The sequence below is a fragment of the Neophocaena asiaeorientalis genome, unplaced genomic scaffold, assembly GCF_003031525.2.
Source record: "Neophocaena asiaeorientalis asiaeorientalis breed wild unplaced genomic scaffold, Neophocaena_asiaeorientalis_V1.1 scaffold160, whole genome shotgun sequence".
Classification (NCBI taxonomy): domain Eukaryota; kingdom Metazoa; phylum Chordata; class Mammalia; order Artiodactyla; family Phocoenidae; genus Neophocaena; species Neophocaena asiaeorientalis.
The window spans coordinates 3665602-3690741 of record NW_020175675.1 but is presented as its reverse complement, the minus strand read 5'-3'; the positions used below and the strand labels follow the sequence as shown (position 1 = coordinate 3690741).

General features: G+C 35.8%; 1 protein-coding gene across 1 annotated transcript in view; it reads right to left on the bottom strand.

Moving 5' to 3' along the window:
• Positions 1-25140, bottom strand: part of LOC112390838 (serine/threonine-protein kinase MRCK alpha-like) — a 51628-nt gene that overhangs the window by 20117 nt on the left and 6371 nt on the right. The window contains 5 exon segments of the mRNA XM_024731916.1: positions 7607-7743; positions 8356-8492; positions 9089-9098; positions 10066-10161; positions 23725-23801. Of these exon segments, the coding sequence (XP_024587684.1) occupies positions 7607-7743; positions 8356-8492; positions 9089-9098; positions 10066-10161; positions 23725-23801 (457 nt within the window).

Genomic DNA, 25140 nt, shown 5'->3' with positions numbered 1-25140 from the left:
AGCCAAGCTGTAACAGTTTTTGCCTGCTCATCAAAGAAACATGCCATCTTGCGTTATCCTGATAGAAGATTATGCGTTTTCTGTTGATTTATTCTGGACGCTTTTCATTGAGTGCTGCTTTCAGTTGGTCTAATTGGGAGCAGCACTTGGAATTAATCGTTTGGTTTGCCGAAGGAGCTCATAATAGAGGACTCCCTTCCAATCCCACCATATACACATTACCTTCTTTGGATGAAGACCGGCCTTTGGTGTGGTTTGGTGGTGGTTCATTTCGCTTGCCCCATGATCTCTTCCATTCACATTGTTTTACAGTATCCACTTTTCACTGCCCATCCCAATTTGTTGTAAAAATGGAACTTTTTCATTACGTTTAAGTAGAGAATTGCACACGGAAATATAGTCAAGAAGGTTTTTTTCACTTAACTTATGTGGAACCCAAACATCAAAGCGATTAACATAAACAAGCTTGTGCAAATGATTTTCAACACTTGATTTAGATATTTTGAGTATGTCGGCTATCTCCCACATAATTATAACGTTGATTGTTCTCAATTAATATCTCTATTTGATTGCTATCAACTTCAACTGGTCTACCGGACTGTGGAGCATCATCCAGCCAGAAATCTCCAGCACGAAACTTCGCAAACCACTTTTGACGCGTTTGATTAGTCTCAGAACCATCTCCATACACTGCACAAATCTTTTTTTGCATTTCAGTTGTGTTTTTACCTTTCTTGAAATAATAAAGCATAACAGGCCGAAAATGTTGCTTTTTTCCTTCCATCTTCAATATTAAAATGGCTACACAAAAATTCACCAATTTTGATAAGTATTTTTTTTTAATGCACGCCGATATGACAGCTGTCACATACAATCTAACAAAATTGTTTCAAATGAAGTCAAAGACATCTTAGTGCTACTAGAGCCATCTTAGAGAAAAAAACAAATGAAACTTTTGGCCAACCCAATACTGTTTTAAGAATTTTTATATATTCTAGATATAAGTCCTTTGTCAGATATTTGGTTTGCCCCCAGTCTGTAGCTTTTATTACTTCTCTTGACAATGTATTTCAAGGAACAGAAGTTTTAAATTTTGATGAAGTCCAATTTATCAATTTTTAAATTTTACCTGTTGTGCTTTGTGTTGTATATAAGAACTATTTGCCTTATCCAAGATCAGCAATTTTTCTCCCATGTTTACTTCTAGGTGCTTTATAGTTTTAGGTTTTACATTTAGTTCTATGGTCTATTTGGGGTTAAATTTTGTATATAGTATAAAGTATAAATCAAAGTTGACTTTTTTACACATAGATATCTAAAATTCCAATTTCATTTGTTGCTAGCTTTTGCAACTTGTTGAAAATATTGTATATATTAAAGTAACAGAAAATTCAGAAATATAGTTACAAATGTTTTATACTTGAAAGTATATTTTATGTGCATGTTAAAAATATATATGTAAATATATTTTATATGTATATTAGAAATGTTATATATATTTCTAGGTTTGTTTTTTTTTCAAAGTTGTTTTGGCTCTTCTAACTCTTTTGCATTTTCCTATGACTTTTAGAATAGGCTTGTCAATTTCTACAAAAAGAATTAAGAAGCCTACTGGGATTTTGATTAAGACTATGTTAAAACTATCGATCAATTTTGAGAACAATCACATTTTTTAAATACTGAGTTCTGCAATGAATGACCACAGTCTCTCTCTCTATTTATTTAGATCTTTGTTAATTCTTTCATCAATATTTCATATTTTTCAGTGTACAGGTCTTGCACATCTTTTGTCAGATTTATTTCTAAGTATTTTTTAATATTTATTTATTTTCCTTATTTATTTTTAAATTATTTTTGGCTGTGTAAGGTCTTAGTTGCAGCACATGGGATTGTCCTTGAGGCATGTGGGATCTTTTTGTTACAGCACACGGTGTCTTTGTTGTGATGCTTGGACTTGTCTAGTTGCGGTGTGCGGGCTTCTCTCATGTTGTGGCGCAAGGGCTCCAGAGCACATGGGGTCTGTAGTTTGCAGCACGCAGCCTCTCTCATTGAGGTGCACAAGCTCAGTAGTTGGGGCTCGCAGGCTTAGTTGTCCCAGGGCATGTGGGATCTTAGTTCCCTGACCAGAGATCGAACCCGTGTCCCCTGCACTGGAAGGCGGATTCTTTTACCACTGGACCACCAGGGAAGTCCCTATGTTTTGATGCTATAGCAAATGGCATTACTTATTTAATTTTGATTTCTGATTATTTGTTGCTAGTATAAAGAAATGCCATTTATTTTATATATTGATCAAGCGTCCTGCAAACTTGCTAAATTCATTTATTAGTTCTAATAGCTTCTCTGTAGATTACATTGAATTTTCTCCATAGATATTCATTTTGTCTATGAATAATTTTGCTTCCTTCTTTCCAACATGGATGTATTTTATTTCTTTTTCTTCCCTGGCCTGGATTTCCAATACAGTGTTAAATAAGTGTGTTGAGACCGAACATCTTTGTCTTGTTCCTGATCTTAGGGAGAAAGCATTGAGTCTTTTGCCGCTAATTATGATGTCAGCTGTGGGATTTTCATAGATGCCCTTTATCAGGATGAAGAAGCTCCCTTCTAAGTGTTCATCAAGAATATATGATTTTGTCAAATGTGTTTACTGTATCTACTGACATGATCTTTTCCATTTGTTGATATGGTAAAATACATTGATTTTTCAATATAAACCAACTTTCCTGAGATACACTACACTTGCTCAAGATGCAATATAATTTTTACATAATATTGGATTCGATTTGCTAACATTTTGTAGTTTTCCTCACATGCATGTGCTGATCAGTAATCTGCTGAATCCTCAAGATAGATCCTCTGTAGATCCATGCAGAGCTAGTGCATGCTCTCAATCTCTCCCTCCCTCCCTCCCTCCCTCTCTCTCTCTCTCTCTCTCTCTCTCTCCCTCACTCTCTCCTCTCTAGCTCTGTACTTTGTCCTGTGTACTCTGGCTACTGGGTCTCTCTGGACTCTCAGCTTTATCTCTTCAGTTCAGGGAGTTCATCTGGGTCCGCCTGGGATTCCACTTTCTGTGTTATATACTGGAAACTCTCACAAGGCAGTAACCTGGGGCAAGTATAGAGCTGACCTCATTTATTTCCCTTCATTATCTGATATCCAGAACCTTATATCAGTTCTTTTGTTATTTCACGGGGAAGGTTAAATATAAATATGGCCCCTGTTACTTCATCTTGGTTGAAAGTAGAAGTCTGTTTGATTCAGCTCACTTGATAATTTTTGGCTTCTCCAACACTTAGAACAAACTCATTTCTTTCCCCCAATGCTATCATTCTCCACTATACCCCTACAGCTGTCAATGTGACCCTCAGTTTTTCAGTCCTGATGACTTAAAGCCTCAGTACCATCTGGTATTGCTACTCTTTTCTTCATCTTCCTTTTTCTGCCACTCACCATGTCCCATGAGGTAACTGTAGTAATATTTCCTGCACCTGTCTCTTCTTCTGTAATTCCTGCAGCCACCACTTTAATGCAGACACTCATTTGATCTGCAGGATGGACAATTGTAAGCTGGACTTCTTGGCTCCAGCACCACTTTAATTTTCTCTGTCCCAAATGAAACACACACACACACACACACACACACACACACACACACACACACACTCCCAAACCAACTTATTGAAAATCTACATCAAGAATAACTTTCTGGGCTTCCCTGGTAGTACAGTGATTGAGAGTCCGCCTGCCGATGCAGGGGACACGGGTTCGTGCCCCGGTCCGGGAAGATCCCACATGCCGCAGAGTGGTTGGGCCCGTGAGCCATGGCCGCTGAGCCTGCGTGTCCGGAGCCTATGCTCCGCAACGGGAGAGGCCACAACAGTGAGAGGCCCGCGTACCGCAAAAAAAAAAAAAAAACCCAGTAACTTTCTAAAGTCACCTTCAAGATTATCTAGTTTCCTGTATCAGTTTTCCAAGGTAATACCAAATTTCTGACAAAGATGACATTAGCTGAGGTGAAGAATATAAAACAAAGTTTGTGAGTAAGGAATCAACATAAGATAGGATGAATGTAGAGACCCACAGAATCTGTGATAAGGAAAAAGTTCAGGCTGAGCAAGCACACAGCCATCACAGTGCAGGTTACACCTGGAAAAGAAGTATAAGGGAATACTATGAATAAATGTCTCACTACCTGGAGCCACAGGAAGTGAAGGGACCACCCAAGGAAGAAAAGAAGGCCAAGGACAGATGCTCAGAGACACTAAGAGAAAAGTGTAGAGGAGCCAAAAAGGTGCAGAAGAATCAGGGGGAGCAGAGAACATATTGCATTTCCCCGAAGGATACACTTCCTATAAGTTCATCGATTCAATTTTATTAAACACTTAAAGAGTGTCTGGAGTGACATTTGCAACGATGGCAGAGTAAGGATCTCTGAAGTTTCTCTCCTTCATAAAAGAAATGAGAAAACTAGCAAAATTCATCAGAAACAACTTTTTTAGAACTCTATAAATTAACCAAGGTTTGTGGCAATCTGAGGAGGATTTATTTAAAATAATAATTTAAAAAAAGCCGAATCTTGGTAAGGAGTATGAGCTTTGTGGTAGTTTAACTTGCCCTAGGCCCATGCTCCATTTCCATCTCCTCAGTAGCCTTGAAAAATGGCAGCCTGCATTCACAGTGCATCCTAGAAGCCACTCGACACCTGAGGGAGCTGGAGAGTAGAAGGAAGAAGGAGAAAGGAGCTGGAGTATTAGGCTTGATTCAGAGGTCTCCCAGGGAAAAGTCTATTCCCCAAGGGGAACTTATAAAAAACTATTCCATGCAAGCATTTTAACTGCATAGCTGCCTATGCAGTGCTTAACAGCTGGACAAAATAATAGACTAACCAAAACTCTTAAAAGGAGAAGTTAGAAAATGAGATATCCATAGGGGTTTTGAAAAGGTCTGACATATTGCTAAGAATCTAGAGCATCATGCACATGCATAGAACTGTGAACATGCTTAGGGCTATGCATATGCTCAGGAAAGACCAGAGAAGGACATAAGTTCTCACCTCTGGCTGACATTGGATGCATAGATAAATGTTTTTCATCAAATTTGGGAGGTTTCCTGACATTATTTCTTCCAATATTCTTGAGGCTTTGCACAAGTATAATGTGTTGTCAACTGCCTGGCTGAGTGTTGAAGAAGTGACCCTACTTGCACAGAGCTCTTCAGCAAAGTGTGGGAGATTCACTGGTTCCAGATGTTTAAAGAAATCTCTGCAAAATCATTAGCTAGCTACTAAGCTAATAAAGTAGAGACGTCAAATAACTACACATGACTAAGAATAAAGACCTTATGGATTAGTTTGAAAAATTCACGGAACAAACAAACAACCACAACAAACAACAATAACAAATCCTGGAGAAGAAGTAGAATTTGATAACTAGAGCTGACAATAGTATTATTTGAAATGTCCAGTTTAAAAAAAAAGTGATACTGTATGACTTGCAAGGAAGCATAAAAGTATGACCAATACACAGGAAAAAAGCAATCAATAGAAACTATCTCTGAGGAAACCCAGATGTTGGATTTACCAGACAAAGATTTAAATCAGCTATTTTAAATATGTTTGAAGACCTTAAGGAAATCATGCCTAAAGAACTAAATGAAGCTATGAGAATGATGTCTCACCAAGTAGGAAATATAAATAAGGAAATGGAAAATACAAAAAAGAACCAAACAGAAATTCAGAGGTTGATGAGTACAATAACTGAAATGAAGAATTCACCAGGAGGGGTCAACAACAGAACTGAGCAGGCAGAAAGCAGAATCACTGAACTTGAAGATAGGTCAATTAACATTATCCAATCTGAAGAAAAGAAAGAAAAAGAATGAAGAAAAATTAGTAGAACCTCAGAGTCCCTTGGGACACCATGAAGAATACTAAAATATATATAACGGGAGTCCCAGAAGGAGAGGAGAGAGAAAAGGGGTCAGAAAGGATAATTGAATGAAAATCTCAAATCAATATATAAACTAACTTTCCATCTTGAGAAACCAGGAAAAGAAGAGCAAACTAAACTCAGAACAAGCAGAAGGAAGGAAATAATAAAGTTTAGAGTGGAATTAATAAAACAAGAGAAAATCAAGAAAACCAGAAGTTGGTTTTTTGAAAAGATCACCTAAAATTGAAAACTTTTAGCTAAACTGACGAAGAAAAAAATGAAAGAAACCTCAAATTACTAAAGTCAGAAGTAAAGTGGGAACATTACCTCTGACCTTTCAGAAAATAAAAGAAGTATAAGGGAATACTATCAACAAGTGTATGCCCCCAAAATTAGATAATCTAAAGAAAATGGAAACATTCCTAGAAAAACACAAGGTACTAAAGCTGACTCAAGAAGATGTAGAAAATCTCAATAGACTTATAACAAGTAAAGAGATTGAACTAGCAATCAAAACATATCCCATAAAGAAAACCTCAGGACCAGATGACTTCACTAGTGAATTCTACCAAACATATTTAATACCAATCCTTCACAAACTCTTTCAAAAATAAGAGAAGAGAGTACTTTCCAACTTAATCTGAGGTCAGTATTATCCTAATACCAAAACCAGGCAAAAATATCACAAGGCAACAAAACTATAGACCAATATCCTGTGTTAATATAGATGCAAATATCTTCAAAAATTCTATTGAACCCAATCCAACATATTATAAAAAAGATTAGATACCATGACCAAGTGGGATTTATCCCAGGAATGTATAATTGGTTCTATATACAAGTATCAATTAATGTAATACATCATGAGAATTAAGGGGAAAACAATCATGTGATCTTCTCAATAGACACACAAAAACATTTGTCGAAATCCAACACCCCTTACAGATAAAAACACTCAAAAAACCAGGAAGAGAAAGCTGTTTTCTCAACCTGATAAAGGGCATCAGCCATGAAAAATAATGAAGTATTGATACATGCTACATGGGTGAGTCTTGAAACATTATGCTTAGTGAAAGAAGTCAGTTACAAAACTCCACATGTTGTATGATTCCATTTATATAAAAATTCAGAATAGGCAAATCCATAGAGACAGAAACAGATTAATGGTTGCTGGGGCTGGGGGCAGGGGTAAATGCAGAGCGACTGCTAATTAATAAAGGTTTCCTTTTTGTGTGATGAAAATGTTCTAAAATTAGATTGTGCTGATGGTTTTACAACCTTGTGAATACACTAAAAACCACTGGGTTGCCCATTTTTAAATGGTGAATTTTATAATATATGAATTATATCTCAGTATAAAGAGCATCTGGTTTTAAGGTTGTATTTCCTTTTCTGCTACACACACACATACACACACACACAATAAGAATATAAACTTCTGACTAAAATAAATAAATAAATAAATTCTTACAAATATTACACAATTATAATCCATAACTAAGAGGTAATGATGCAAAATTTAGGCAGAAATCTTCTATTTTAAAGTTCACATGGCAATGGAGAAAATTAGAAACTTAACATAAGTTAAATGACAACACTATTTTTAAAAATTTCAGAAACCACTTTTATTCCCAGATTTTTTGATAAAAAATAATCTCCCTTTCGAAGCTTACCTCATGTCAATCACTTGACTAACTACAACATTGGGTTTTGAGTCTTCTTCATCCATATCATACAGGAAGAGTTTGAAGTCACACACTAGAGCCAATGCCCTCTGCCATCCTTTTTTCATCCATGCTTTCTTTGGAATCTTTAGTTTTTATTTTTCAAAAAAACAATCCAAGCTGAAACATCAAATACTACCCAATTATTACATATAAAATTAAAATAATAAAAATGAAAAAAAAAATGTGTTACAAATCTACCACTTGTTAAAGATTGGAACAGAACTACATAACATAATTCCTTTGAGGACTAAACAATTCTTGGGTTGTGAAAATACGATCAATACAATTTCCATTAACACTAGTCACAGCGTTGCCTCTACATAAGATTAAATTCAATTTTGGTAGCCTCAAGTTCAACTCAGATTTTAAATATTTCTGAAGAAGATTCTTTCACTTTTAGTTTCATAATTTATTATTACTGACCGGAAGTCAAAGTTACATCATTAGAAGGGATTTTAGCATTTGTTCATTGCAAAGTAAGATCTCAACAGAAAACTTTGGGAAATTTGAAAATATCCTATCAGGGACACCTAAACTTTATTCTGAAATCATATTCTTCAGATGATTTTCAGTTGCATATAATTAATTTTGTATAACATATCATAAATATTTCTGAAAAATATTGTGCACACATTGTGAAAAGTGATTAATAAACTCTTTAAGACTTCATCTGAAACAAAAATATTGACACTTACCCAGACATGGCCTTCATAGGCTGTTTCCATGCCTTTCTGTGGGTCTAGACAGAAGACACCTTTCTTCTGATGAAAAGGCATGGGACACGTTTTTGGAGCTTTTTCTACACAGGTTGTGTGACATGAGAACCCACATGCTTTTTGAGGGAAATAAAGAGATATGATTGTAGGGGATATGATGGTTTGACTCCCTCAACCCCCATTGCAATTCTGTCTACTACTGTAAAGGTGAAATGCTAAAAACTACATTTCCCAGACTCCCTTGGAACTAAGTTTTGGACCTGATGTAAGCTCCACTAATAAGATACCTCTCTATGAGACTTTGAGTTGAGTCAAGCTGGGAGAGATGCCTGATGTAGCACATCCGTTTTACTGGCTTGGATCTTGACAGAGGGAGTGTGAGGTCACAGCTGCAGTGATGGCTTCTGAATTTGATGGAAGCTCTCTTAACTCTGCAGCAACAGGGTCTTTCCTGACTCTGGCAGAAGTTGCAGGTTCTGAGGGCTGCAGCAGTGCTGGCAGCTTCCAGATTCACCGTCTTCTTGGGACAATGGTGGAGCTGTCCCAGGCTCAGCAAGACTGAGTAATGCTGGCAGCAGGAGATGCTCCTGGGTGCTCAGCTCAGAGCCTGCCTCTGCTGCCCTAGGAGAATTGTATGGGCACATAATTCCCCATTTAAAATCCTATTTTCTTTAATACGCTAGGACACATTTATGGTTAAGGCATCTGTGACTGTCACAATTCTGAGGGCAGGAAAGTTGTCCTGCTCAGCGCTGTGAGTCCCTGAGTGGACACTCGACAGGACTGGCTGGGGAAACCAATGAGTGCAGAGTCTGTTCCCTAGGATGACGTATGAAGTGCCTGTGTAGCACTGTGATCCACTGTTTGATATTTCCAAACATATATTTCTTTCTTTCAATGATATCTACTGTAATAAATTCATTGAGTAAAATAAAAGGATTACAACTCAAGGATAGTGTTCCATTTTCCTGTCACATAAGCTGGTGAATGTCATCCTCATACTCTACTAGTGCTACAGAGAACAAAATTTCATTAAACACATTTTCCTAATAAGTGTGGCCCTGCCTGCAGGCTACACAGCATGCCTCCCTGGGGTGCTGTTCACACAGGTATGAGGGCATGAGGCTCTTTGGAGCTGCACAATGCAGAGGTCCCCCCCAAATACTCCCAATGACCACCCGTTCATATGAAACAGATTCAGAGGAATTTTTAGTAAAATAATCAGTTCACCATCATGCTTCTACAATTCAAAGAGAACGAAATTTCTTCTTACCAGCTAAATGCAGTGGACTGAATGTTTGTGTTCCTTCAAAATTGACATGTTGAAATCCTAATCCCCATGTGAGGGTATTCGGAGGTGGAGACTTTGGGAGGTCATGGGGGTGGAGCCCTCATGAATGGGATTAATGCCCTTAAAAAAAGAGACCCCCACAGAGTTCCCTGGCCCCTCCCACCACATGAGGACACAGCAAGAAGTCAGCAGTCTGCAACCTGGAAGAGGGTCCTCACCAGAACTGGACCATACTGGTGCCCTGATCTCAGACTTCCATCCAGTGAGGAATATATGACTGTGTTTAGAAGCCACCTAGTCTCTGTGCTTTGTTATGGCAGCTGACTAAACCACCGAGTTGACTAAAAAACTTAGGTACAAGTATTATGGCTCTGACTCCATGTGTCCCTTCCTCGGGCGCAGCCTTGTCTTATCAAGCCCACCATCAGAGATGTACACTGGTGACACTTGGTGGGAGCGGTAAAGGACGTGAGGTAAAACCTGTGGGTTTTATGCTACAAAATGAAGAGAACAAACACACATCGATGGTTAAATAACTATGAAAAGGTGATTCTGGTGATTCCTTCAACCTACCCTGCCCAAAATATCATTTTATATGCCAAGATAAGCAGCTCCCCCTTTTCTTACCAGCATTTAAGATTCTTGCCCCTAATTACTTCATAGTTGGAAAATACTGATTAAAGGATCCAAAAATTACCAAGAAGAGAAGGGAGGAGGAGGAGGAGAAGAAGAAGGAGAATTATTTAAGTGGTGATCAAATGTTCATTACTACTATTTGGAGCCAAATTAATAAAGCCTGGCCTTTATTTGAGCTGATAGATCCTGAACATTTAAAAATTCTAGATTGATAAATTCTTCAAACGATTCCTTAACTATTAATGGAGTCAGAATTGCCTATGTATACATATTTTTACTGGGGAGGGGTAACAAAAAATAATATGGTTTTTATACCTTCTTTGGAAAAAAAGAATAATTTAAAATTTTATCTCTATAGAAAATTATGTGTTTCATTTTCTATTATCAATAGAAAAAATAATGTGCTCCAGGAATTGGAACACTCTGATTAAGCAAGCCATATTACACTTTCTAGGTGGAAGACACACTGAAATTTCTAGCTGAAACCCCAACAAATAAAACTCCAGAGGTCTTCACAAAATTATCAACAATTTGAAAATCCACTATGGATTGTCCATTTCTGTATCATTCCTCTTTGACCTGAAATTATTGTTATCATAAATTAGCAATATCTAAATTACAACAAAATCCGGTTTCTCCAAATACTAGTTGGGACATTTTCTCACCTTCATTGTCTCTGCTTCCTGATTTGTGATGTGGACAGTTTGCAGTCCCTGCCATGGGCCCTGACTGTGTACAGGGGCTCCCTGCTTTTTCTCAGATCTTCAATTTATTCCCCTCTTTTCAGCACCACATGTCACCCCTGCCTCCTAAAGGACTTGGTGTCCCTAATGCCTGAATCCTCCTAGGTTTCCAAAGTATTAATTATCTTGTGACTTTTTGGCAAGTCATTTCTAAGCACCTGACATTCATATTTCTCAGCTCTCCTAACCCCTCACTCAGGTTCTTCCATCTTTCAAAATTATGTTGACTTATTTGTCTACTCTCTCTCTTTAGTCTGTTTAACAAGTTTCATTAGAAGCAAAAGTGTAGGCATTTTTGAATCTGCTATATTTAACCAGAAGTCTCCAAGAAAAAAGGAAGAAAAGAAAGAAGGGAGGAAAGGAGAAAGGGAGAAAGGGAAGGAGAGAGGGAGGAAGGGAGGGGTTAGAGACCAAGACTAACTTATTCTCATTTTTCAAGGACCTGTTAAGTTTATAACTAAATCAAGTATCTTAGTTGGAAGGAGGATTCTGTTATGATATTCCTTTCTCTTTATCGTTGGTGTGTGGACTGGAAGGTGAGCAGAATCTGTGATCTGAATCAAAGAGACAAAAATAAATATAGGCAAGTCACCTATGTCACTAAAATTATAAGAATTAAATTATTTCTCAAGTAAGACAAAAGAATAATACTTGTTAGACAAAAACACAGTAAAACTAAAATTCTCACAAAGCTGAAAATATATTTTAAGTAATTTAAATCTATGCTTTCTATTTCTACAAACAAAATACATGTATACTTCATATACTTTATAACAATTTGGCTACTTTTAAATGTGTGTCATAGCGTGTGCATGTAGACTACATTAAAAGGAGAATATTAATCATAAACGTATTTAAAAGATACTTTCATTAAGTAGATATATGATCAGAATCTTCAAAAGACTCATTGAACTACTTGTCTTATAAATGTAGAAGGGATTTATGGCCGTAAATATGTAGAAATACATTAAAATCAATTATAGAGGGTTCAGCAAGATTTTGTGAATACTAATAATCTAAAAATGGGTACAGGTAATTTAGATTACATTTCTTAAATTAGACTTCAAAAGCATATGAAATTTGGCTGTCTATATGATATAAAATTTTTCTTTCCAAGGAAATAGTAGAAAATACGTTTTGAAATGGAAAGAATTGGATGCTTACAGATGTTACTGGGGAATAAAGTTTGATTGTAAGTGAAGATGCTGCACAGCTGAGCAGAGCATATAAGTATATAGACTTGAATAATGACAAATACCATGGAGAAAAAATACAAGAAATTGGTAGTAAATGCAGGAGATTCAGAACATTTGCCAAATTTTCAAAGTTATGAAGAAAAAAATGTCTCTTTACTATGCATCCCAATAAATAGACTTTTTCATATGGATTCATAGAATGAATATAATAAAGAATCCCTCCTAGGAGACAATTTATTGATGCCTTAGCTCCAATTTAATTTTATTTTATTTCAAAAGAGACTATCTTCAGTCTGAAGGGGGGGAAAATTATCATATCAGTTGATGCAAAAAAAGTATTTGACAAAATTCAACATCCATTCATGATAACTCTCAACACACTAGGAATAGAAGAGACTTCCTTATCCTGATGAAGGGCATTTACAAGAAATTAAGGCAAACACTACCACTAATGATGAAAAACCAAATGCTTTCCCCTGAGAATGGAAACAAGGCAAAGATGTCCACTACCACTTTTCCTATTCAGGCAGAATAAGAAATAATAGGCAGTACCATACTGTCTTGATTACTGTAGCTTTGTAGTATAGTCTGAAGTCAAGGAGCCTGATTCCTCCAGCTCCGTTTTCCTTTCTCAAGATTGCTTTGGCTATTCGAAGTCTTTCATGTTTCCATATAAATTGTGAATTTTTTTGTTCTAAGAAAAAAATTTTAAAAAGGTCATGAAAACCTAGGGGTAAGGCAGGAATAAAGGCACAGACCTACTAGAGAATGGACTTGAGGATATGGGGAGGGGGAAAGGTAAGCTGTGACAAAGTTAGAGAGTGGCATGGACATATATACACTACCAAACATAAAATAGATAGCTGGCTAGTGGGAAGCAGCCACTATAGCACAGGGAGATCAGCTCGGTGGTTTGTGACCACCTAGAGGGGTGGGATAGGGAGGGTGAGAGGGAGGGAGATGCAAGAGGGAAGAGATATGGGAACATATGTATATGTATAACTGATTCACTTTGTTATAAAGCAGAAACTAACACACCATTTGTAAAGCAATTATACTCCAATAAAGATGTTTAAAAAAAAAAAGAAAGAAAGAAAAGCAGAGCTCTGTGTCCACTTTCTCTCCCATTCTCTCTACCTGCCACCTCATTGTGTGGCCACTGGCTGTGCCATGTACCCTCCAGGACCTGTGAGTGATCAATCCTGTTCCTCAAAGTTCCCTGATAGTTTTTACTGAAACACATCCTGCTATCATAATAAGAACCACAAGTCTCAGTCCAGTCACAACAATGGCCCCTGTGGTGGTGGAAAGGAATGTCTGTGGGACTCACTACAAGTACTATGGCCCAGGTGAGTGCCCCGGGCATTCCTAGCCAAGAGCATCACTACCAATAGGCTGAGACTAACACAAAAAACATTGTTTAATTTTGCTCATAGTGTGTTCTTTATTGTGTCTGGTTTTTTTCATTCAACATTATGCTGAGAGATTCATTCATGGTGTTGTGTGCAGCTATAATTTATTCATTTTTATTACTATAGTATATTCCATTATATTAACATAACATAATTTCTTTATTCATTCTACACTTTGATGAACACTTGTGTTTTAGCTGTTATAAACATTCTTCTATGTATCTCCTTGCATAAAATGTGCAACCATTCCTGTAGGATGTATTTCTAGAAATGGAATTATAGTATATGCAGGTTCATATTTCTTCAAATACTCACCAACATTTGCTTTTATAGTCATTTTATTTTAACTAGTGGCATCTCATGAGGTTTAGAACTTTTAATACGTTTATTGTCTATTTGGATTTCCTCTTTTATGAATAGCCTGTTAAGTTTCTTGCTACTTTCCCACTGGGTTGACTGTCTTTTTCATATTGATTTATAAGGCTCCTCACATATTCTGGATATGTGCCTTTGTTAGTTGTATGTGTTACAAGTATCTATCTCCACTCTAAGCCTTGTGTTTTAATGGTCTTTTTCCCACTGTTCTACACTACTAGCATTATAATAAATCAAGTATTCCCAGTACATTTTTTTCTGGGAACTGTTGTGTTCCACTTGTCTACGTGTCTATGATTTTACAAATACCATACGGTTTTAATTACTGTAGTTTTATAATGTCTTGATATTTTTTAGTGCCTATTTGTTCTTCAAAAGCATTTTTACTTTCTTGGCTTTTTGTGTTTCCATATAAATTGCAAATTCCATAAAAAAAAACAGGATTTTTATCAAGATTATATTGATCTTGATATATTATACTGAATCTTTAATCTTGATTGAATCTTGATTGAACTGATATATTATCAGTTAAGGGAGAATTAATATCTTTATAATATTGAGTCTTTCGATCTAGGATTATAGTATAACTCTCTATTTAACTTAGGCCTTTTCAAGTGTCCCTCTTTAAATTTTATAATATTTCTTCCTAGAGGCCTTTTAGCTATTTTTAGATTTGTTTCTAAATACTTGATTTCTTATGCTATTGTAAATGGTGTGTGTTTAAAAAGGTAATTATTTAATATTTATTCTTCATCTATAGAAAGACATTTGAGTATACTGACATTGTAGTCAATATATTCTGTACATACAATATACTCTGTATATTGATTTTTGTACATTGACATGGTAGTTAACCACCTTGCTAAACTCTTTTATTAATTCTAAAACTTTATTGAAAGACCCTCCATTTCATAATGAATAGAAATAATCATAACAGGCATATTTGTCATGTCCCTAAATATAAAACTGGAAAAGTTTCAGTATTTCACCATTAATTACACTGTTTGCTATGAATTCTGTTGCTGGTACTGATACCTTCCATCAGATTAAGGAAGTTCTTTTCTATTTCTAGTTGGGAAGAGAGGTTTTGCTTTTGTTTTTGTATCATAAAAGAATGTTGAATTTTATCAGATGTTCCTATGCTTTTATTGATATATGATTTTTATTTTTAACCTGTTACTATGTTATCCTCATTCATTTTCTAAAGTCAAACTTTGTGTATCAGGGATAATACCAAATTAGTCATGCTGTGTTATTCTTTTTATATATAACTGGATTCCATTTAGCAATGTTTTTTAAAGAATTCATTATGTTCAGCATTTCATGGGAATTCCCACTGTAGAGCTAAGAGTGTACAAAAGATCAAATTTGGTATGTGTTTTATGAAGATGTTCTACCATTGAGCAATAATGATGAAATATACTGAAAACAGTGTATATAACCTTTGAAGTGTTCCAAGGAATGCCATTGCTATCAGCACAGATAAAGCCATACATGTTCTTGTTAAAATTCAAACTACAGTTCAAAGAATGCTTCTGTATTTTCAGCCAAAATCCTGGATTGTGTTCCTTTGTCTTTAACAGCCATATGAACATTGTTATCCTAGCCTTACCTTCAATAATCTTTTAAACCAGTGGCTAAAAATTAAAGCTCTGTTTTCAGTTAAGACAAAACCTTTAATTTTCACAACAGGTATAAAACCAACAAAATACTCATTAATGTCAGAAGAAGAATTCTATATGTTCACAAGTAAGATTAGACTACAATCTTCCCTTCTAATATTGTCCTCATCAGGTTTTGGTATCAGGTTACAGGAGCCACATAAAATAATTTTGGGAGTGTCTTAGTCAAATATAGCTGCCAAAACAAAATACCATGGACTAGGTGACTAAACACAGGAATTTATTTCTCTTTGTTCTAGAGGCTGGAAGTTTCAGATCAGGGTGCCACTGTGGCTGGTTTCTGGTGAGAATTTTCTTTCTAGTTTGTAGACAGCTGGCTCCTCACTATGCCCTCACATGGAAGAGGCCACCAATACTATCAGACTAGGGTCTTACCCTTATGACCTCATTTAACCTTAATTACCTCCTAAAAACACTATCTCCAAATACAGTCACACTGGGGATCAGGGCTTCAATATGAGAATTTAGTGGGGGACAAAATTCATTTCATAGTTTTCTGCCTCACAAAATTCATGTCCTTCTCATATGAAAAATACATTCATTCCAGCACAACAGTCCCGAAGTCTTAACTCATTTCAGCATCATCCCTAGTGTCTGAAGTCCAAAGTCTCATCTAAATATCTAAATCAAGTATGTTTGAGATTTGAGGTACAGTTCATCCTGAGGCAAACTTCCTCTCCAAGCTGTGAATCTATGAAACCAAACATATTATGTGTTTCCAAAATACAATGTTGGGACAGACATAGGATAGACTTTCCTATTCCATAAGGGAGAAATAGGAGAGAAGGAAGGGGTGGCAGGTCCCCAGCAAGTACAAAACATAACAAGGCAGACTCCATTAGATCTTAAGCCTCCAGAGTAATCCGCTTTGCCTCAATGTCCTACCTTCCTGGCCCACCGAGGTGGCAGCATCACCCTCACCCCCCCCTCCTCTTTGGGGTGACCCTGCCCCTTCAGCCAAATGGGACCTGCCCACATGGTTTTCTACAGAAGCTCTGCCTCTGAAACAGAGGAGCAAATAGTTTTGTCCCCTGGGCCTATGATGCGAGTGGCAGCCCTTATGATCTCTGAATTGCCTTTCAGATCATTCTTCCCTTTCCTTTAAGAATAGTGCAAGTTCACAGCCACATAGCTCTAGGTCCTCTTCTGTAGAACGCAAGAAGTCTGACAGCTTTCCTTCATTCTCCCTGGCTTTCTCTGTCCTCTTTACTTCAAACTGGCAGTGTCTCTGCTGGTTTAATGCCATCTCTATTCCTGGCCTCAGCTGGGATGACTCATTAAATCCATGCATCACACCCGTGGTCTTGTTATCAAGTGGTTGTTCAGCCACACCCTCAGTGTTCTCTTCAGAACAAGCTCTCTTTTTTTGCAATATGAATAGGTTGAGAGTTTTCTAAATTTCTAATTTCTGGTTCCTTTTTGCTTAATAATTCCTTCTTCAATTCATATCTCTGCTCTTGCATTTTACTGTAAGTAGTAAGGCGAACCCAAGCCACACCTTCAATACTTTGCTTAGAAATCTCATTTGCTAAATATCCAATCTCATTGCTTGCAAGTTCTACCTTCCACAAAACACTAGAACACACTTCAGCCAAGTTATTTGCCACTTTCAAACAAGGATCGCCTTTCCTCCAATTTCCAATACGCTCTTCCTCATTTCCATTTGAATGGCCCTTAACAACTACACTCCACCAATATTCTGTTCATGAATATTTATATTTTTATCTAAGTAGATGGAGGCTTTCTCTCCAGCTCTCTTTTTTTCTTTTTGAGCTGTCAGCAGAATCACTTTTAATATCCATATTTCTACCAACAATCCCTTCATAGCAATCTGGGCTTTTCCTAACATGCACCTCAAAACTCTCCCGTCCTCTCTCCTTTACCCAGTTCCAAAGCCATCCACATTTGTAGGTATTTGTTACAGCAGCACTTCTAAGCACCAAAATCTGTCTTAGTGTTCTCGAGAGGAACAGAAACACCAGGAATATATATCTGTATCTATATATCTATATCTCCTATTGGTTATGTTTCATAATCATGTGAGCCAATTCTTTTTAATATCTATATCTTTTTATGTATCCTTATGTATATATATATATATATATATATGTTCTTATCTTATATAAATATATATTTATATGTATATTTTTTACGTATTTATTTATTGTAAGGAATTAGTTCACATGATTATGCAGACTTAGAAATCTCAAGACCTGAAGTCAACAAGCTGGAACACCAAGAGAGTCAATGATGTAGTTTCAGTCAAATCTGAAGGACTGGGAACCAGGAGAGCTGATGGTGTAAGTTCCAGTTCAAAAGCCAGCAGGCTTTCAGACCCAAGAAGAGCCAAAGTTCCAGTTCAAATCCAGAGGCAGGAAAAGACTGATGTCCCAGCTCAGTAGTCAATCAGAAGAAGTGCTCTGTTATTCTCTGGAGGGTTAGTCTTTGTGATCTATTCATGTCTTCAACTGATTAGATAAGGCCCACTCACATTGGGGAGAGCAATCTTCTTTACTTAGTCTCTCAATTTAAATGTTAATCTTATCAAAAATACACTCACAACCACACTCAGAATAATGTTTGGCCAAATGTCTGAACACCCTGTGGCCTACTCAAGTTAACACATAAAATTAACCATCACAGGGATTTCCTTCTTTTCTTATTTTCTGGAAGATTTTGTGTAAATTAAAATTATTTCATCTTAAATGTTTGATAGAGCTATTTTCGTCTGGAGTTTTATGTGTGGGGAGATATTTAAAAACAGATTCAATTTATTTAATGATTATAGGAATATAAGCTTTTCTCCATTTTTTTTTCTTGAGTTGATTACAATAAGTGATACTTTCTAACAATTTGTCCTTTTTTTCATATATTGACATGATTTTTTGCATATTTTGAAATGGTCTAAAGTTACTATATACTTTATTATCTTTAACTATCTGCCTCAGATATAATGTCTGTTTTATCATTTTTCATATTGGTTTTATGTGCCTTTATGTTTGTTTCTTAATGAACCATGTCACACTTTTGTCACTTTTATTAGCTTTATCAAGGTTGAAATTATTGGCTTTACTGTTCCATTCTATTTTATGTTACTTTTTTACATCATTATTATTTTTACTTTTGCCTTCCACCTTCTTTGGGTATAAATTGCTTTTCTTTTTGTAACTTCTTAAAATGGATGCTTAGCCCATTAACTTTTCAGGATTTCTTCTTGTCTAGTTTATGTATACAAGGCTATAAATATTTTCTAAATACTGCTTTAGCTGCATTCCACAAGTGTTGATATGTAGTATTTTATTATTCACTTCAAACTATTTTCTAATATCCATTAGAATTTCTCCTTTGATTAATAGTTTACTTAAAAAGATATTTCTTGATTTACATTTGGAATTTAACATATATTTTAAAAGATTGATTTATAACTTAGCTTTTTCATGGTCAGAGAGCATACTTTCCATGAGTCCAATCCATTTGCATTTGTTGTTGAGTCTTAGTTTGTGGTCCATCTGCTTATTTTTGTTAATGTTTTTGTGATTTTAAACAGAAAATGCATTCAGCATGTGTTATGTGTTCTATATTTGTCCACTTGTCCATATTTGTCCACTTTTGTTAATCATTTTATTCAAATATTGTCTGTCAGTTACTGAGAAATGTGTGTTCAGGTCTTCCATTATAGTTGTCAGTTTGTGTATTTCTTCTTGTAGTTCTGTCAATTTCCATATTATTTATATTTAGACTACATAATATGGTCAATATATGTTTAAGATTAGTGTGACTTCCAGGTAAAATAACCTTTATCATATAATTGACTTTCTTTACCTACAATATTTTTTTTTTGCTTTAGATTTTATTTTATCTGATATTTATGTAACTTGTTTTAGCTAATGTTTAGATATTAAAGCTTTCTGTATACTTATGTTTTAGATGTTTCCCTTATGGAGTGTATATGTTAGATTTTATTTTTATCTAGTCTGACAATCTTTAGTTTTTCACTGGAGTAATTTTCTTCACTTTTAATCATTTTAGTTACTGATTTACTGAGATTTATTTCTATCATCTTAGTTTGTGCTATTTGTCCCATCTATTCATTGTTTCTTTTCCTCTCCTTTCTTGTCTTGTTAGATTAGCTGAATATGGTTATAATTACTTTTTCACCTTTGAACTTGTTAATACTGTTCCTATCCTATTTGTAGTTTCCCTAGAAATTAAAGCATGTACAATTAACTCCACAAATCTGAATTTGATCAAATCCTTACCCTCCTCCTGAGCAATACATGGATCTTGGGATACTTTCAATTCATTTACCCCTCTTTTGAATTAAATGTTATTATCTCCATTTGAAAGTCCATCTTGGTTTGTTTTTTAATTCTGTAGAAATTATTATCACTGTTTTATTCAGTCAATGCTAATTTACATTTGCTTATATATCTACCAATTTCTTTGTTCTTTTTTCCTTTCCTATCTTAGACCTACCATTTGGGATCAGTTTCCTACTGCCTACACCACACTCTTTAGAATTTCCTTTAATGAGATTTTGTTGCTGACAGATCCTCTTCTCTTAGTTTTCATTTATCTGTAAATAAAAGAAATTCATCCTCATTTTTGATAGATAGGTTTGCTGTTATTTTCTTATAGTACATTGAATATATCTTTCCTCTTCCAGCTTCTGTTGAAATTTTTAAGAATTCAGCTATCATTCCCTCTGCTATTATTTTTAGGGTAATCAATCTTTTTTCTCTGGATGACTTAAAGATTTTGTTCTTTATCATTTTCTGCAGCTCTACAGTGTATCTAGACATGAATATATTCTCCTTTATCATGCTTGGAATTTCTAAGCTTCTTGCAACTGTGGATCTAGTCTTGAGTCTGAAAAATTCTCCGCTATGACATTTTTAACTATTGCTCTTCTCTCTCTACTCACCCTTCAGGACTTGGGTCAATTGCTGGGAATTTCTCACTTAATTCCTACAATTTTTATCCTCTCTGCTGTATTTTCTATTTTCTCTCTCCATCTTGTTCTGGTTTGTCTTTTAAATCACAAATTCTCCCTTCCACTGTCTTCATTTTGCTGCCAGTTATGTCCACTGATTCTTTTTTTAAATATGTCATCCTATATTTTATTATTGCTTCCCTGAAATTATTTCCAAGTTTATCATTGACCATATTATACAAATTCTAAGATGCACATTTTTAAAATGTTTTAACATCTTTGAAATAGAGATATGTCTGAAAATCACTATTATTTTACAGTTATCATCAGCCAAAAAAGCAACCAAATCATTTTGTGCACAAAACCAAATTTACAAACTGGTATAAAAGGAACAAAAGCATTTGTAAGATTGGTAACTATGAACCAGGTACGAGAGCTTCTTAAAATTTTTCTCCCGTAAATATGAGAGATGCAGAATAGGAGCTGAAACTACAGCCACCATTTGATTAAGCTTCAATAAACTACTGCATTCTCCAATATCTATGTGCTTTTGCACAGGGCAAGAAGGTGATTAAAGGAGATTCAAAAAGACAACCAGCCCTGCATTTTTCAAATCTTTGCACTACCCTCTTCAACTGCCCCCAGGACATTGGTATTGCTTTTGCTTTACTATTTGCATTAGTTTTCTATTGCTGAGTAACCATTTACCACAAATGAGGCACCTTGAAACAATACCCGTTTATTATCTCACAGTTATGCATGTCAAGAATCTGGGCTTGGCATGGCTGGGTAATCTGCTCAGCATCTCACAAGGCTGAAATCAAAGTATCAGAAAGGCTGGTATCCCATTTGAGGTTTGGGGTCCTCTTTCCAGCTCATGTGGCTGTTGCAGAACTCATTTCCTTGCAGCTATAAAACTCACGGAGGCTGCATCTTCAAGGTCAGCATAATAGCATCTCTCTGACACTCAACCTTCTTGTAAAGAGTTCACCTTATTATGTCTGGTCCACCTAGCATAGTCTCCCTTTTCATTAACTCAAAGTCAACTGGTGAGTAACCTAATGATAAGAATGATATTCTATCATTTTCACTGATCCTCCCCACACTCAAGGGGAGGGGATTTTACAGGGTATGTACAACAGGTGGCAAAAACTAATTCTAAAGGTCAATTTGAATTCTGCCTACCAGACTACCCCAAAGAGAAGGCCTCAGGGCCTCCATCTGGCTCTTCTTACCGTAATAGGCCTCCCTCACTGCCCAGATTGCAGAGATCATGCATGGATCATACCAGTTTTTAGTGTATTTATTCCAATTATATATTCAGTAACCACAGGTTAGATTCATGGTCCCTTTGAGTTCACTGAGACAGAGTCCCAGCCCAAAATGTCATTTACCTCCTGTATGATATAGCTCCAGGCTGACTTATGGACATTGGTGGTGTTTTGTGTCCCAGAAATCAACATTGACAAAGAGCCAGTGTTTATCATCTCTGAAAAGTCTGGCGTTTCCTTTTGCCTAGTGCACAACGACTCTGTAATTGCCTGCAGATCCCTTCCTCCCAGCAGCAGTGGGTCCTGGTCTGCAGTCTCCTTCTACACTCTGTGAACCAGCCCCATCTTCTAAGCTTCTAGGTTCTTAAACCCCTACCCCTTCTTTTTGTTTTTCAAGCTCCAGAGATGGTAGCTTCTCCTGCCTCTGTGTCACCTCACCATTTGCTTTTTGCATTTTTAGTCCTCCAGTGTCTGTTTAACCAATTCTCTGTTTTAAAATGAAGGAATGAACCCAGAGGACATTATGCTAAGTGAAATAATCCAGTCACAGAAGGACAAATACTACATGATTTCACTTATAAGAAGAATCTAAAATAGTCAGACTCATAACAGAGAGAGGAATGGTGATTGTCAGTGACTGCAGGGAGAGGAAAAGGGAAATGTCTGTCAGTGAGTGCAAAGTTTCAGTTATGCAAGATGAATAAATTCTAGAGATCTGCTGTACAACGTTGTGCCGATAGCTAACCATATGGTTAAATGCACTTAAGAACTTTATGTTAAGCGTTCTTACAGGAATTCCCTGGCAGTCAAGTGGTTAGGACTCCGAGCTTCCACTGCTGGGGCCCGGAGTTCAATCCCTGGTTGGGGAACTACGACCCACACAGCATGGAAACATAACAAACAAACAAACAAGTGTTCTTACAACAACAAAAAAGAAGTACAAGGAAATTTTTGGAGGTAATTGATATATCTACTACTTTGATTGTGGTGATTGTTTCATGGGTGTATGTGTATGTACAAAGTCATCAAACTGTATACATTAAATATGTACATCAGTTGTATATCAACTAAACCTAAATAAAGCTTTTCAAAATAAATAGATAAAATAAAATGTCTCTATTAAAATAACTGTTATAGTTCCTATTTTTCTGACTGGAGCCAGACATATATCCAAGGGTTCCTCAATAATAGAATGGGTAAATAAACTACAATATATTCATACAATACCATCATATATACTGAAATACAGTTGAACATATTGTTGCTGCACATGGATGAAACTCATCCATGCTGCGACACAAAAGGACATATACAGTATGATTGCACTTACATACATTCTAAAATTAAATCCTCTTGTGTAGGGATGCATACATCGAGTGTAATAACATAACAAAAAGAAGGACGTCCTTACCATGAGCAGCAGAGTAGCAGTTGCCCACAGCAGAGAGGGAAGGCTTGCTACCAACTAGAAGGGCACACTTCTGGGGCATCAGTCATGTTTCCTGTCTTCACCTGAGTGCGGGCTATAGAGGTGTTTTATACGCTCTTCTGTATGTGTGTCATAGTTCACAGTGTAAAATATTTTGTTTGTTATTTTAATTCTAATACAGGTGACCTTGTAACTTACATAAACTTGCAGACTTACTTTCCATGAAAACTGTTTCTTTCCTATGTGCTTATATCAAGACTTCAGGCCTCTCCCAGGGAATAATATTAAAACAGTTTTATTGCAAGAGGAAAGTGCTGCTCTGAGCACATCAGTGACTTCTGAAGTGGCTGTAGAACATACTCAAGAAGTTTAGTACTTACTTCACACTGAGCCACGGCATAGGTAGTTGTATTAAAAAGTGCCAAGGAAGATGAACTTGAGTCTGGTAGCACTAAACCTGGAACACATCAGCAAAAATTTATTAAACTCAGAAAATTGAAACTAACGTTCATGACTTTTTGGACCTTAATCTCTTTAAAATCGTTCTCAAACCATATTTTCGGAAGTAATCTGGTTTATCATCTATATATACTTAAGTCAAAGTATGTTTATATTTATTTTTATATGTTAGGTACATTTAATATATCTAAGCATTCTGCATCTCAAACGAAACAATAATTTTTAGCAAATTTATGGTAAACTTATAATGGAAATATATAAATAAATTATATAAGTTTTTATGAATTAACTCCTGTGTGTCAAATCATAGCTTTCTTTTCCCTAATAGTATTAGGTTCATACAGAACTTGAAACAATTTTGGAAGCCCCAAGGGGATTTCAGCAATATGGTCATGCCAACGATGGCTGCTTTTTCTATGCTAGTTTCTCCCCACTTCAGGAATCAATTTCAAATTATTCCTCCTAGGTACCTAGTACAATAACCCCTCAATATCCAGAGGAGATTGATTACAGTACCCCCTGAAGATACCAAAGTCCTCTGATGCTCAAGTTCTTTATATAAAATGATGTAGTATTTGCTTATAAGCTACCCACATCCTCCTGTATACTTTAAATCATCTCTAGATTACTCATAGTACCTAATACAATGTAAATGCTATGTAAATAGTTGCTGGCAGGTGGCACATTCAACATAAATTCTATGTAAATAGTTGCTGGTGCATGGCAAATTCAAGTTTTCCGTTTTGGAACTTTCCGGAATTTTTTAATTTAATGTTTTTGATCTGAGTTGGTTGAATCCACAGATGCGAAACCCGCAGATATGGAGAGACAAATGTATGCACTTCTTTGCCTAAGTTTCTATAAGAAGAACACAGGCAGACATAAAACAAATATTAATTATACTTAAAACTTTTATCATATTGTCAAGGCTTTATTTATTTAGACAGAATAAAGTATCCAACTACAAGGTTTTTTTCCTTAAAGGAATTTTAAAGAAATTCCATGCATTATCATTTAGCAGTTTTACTAACTTTAAATATAATCAAAATGAAGTCTTACTGTAAGATTATAATTTTACTTAAATATGAGAGAAGAAAAAGCACAAATTCAGACTTTCTCTAACTAGCATACCTTTAGCAACTGACATTGCCAAGAGTGTGAATTTTCCAGCTATAAATCACTAAACACAAGTGCTTAATAGTCAAATAAGGAAGGGTGTTCAGAAATGCCACATAATACTGCACAAGGATTGTATTGCTCTGCAGCATTTAGAGAAAAAATAATGGTAAAAATAAAATTCCAGGATAACTTGATAAAGTATTTTGATTATATATATA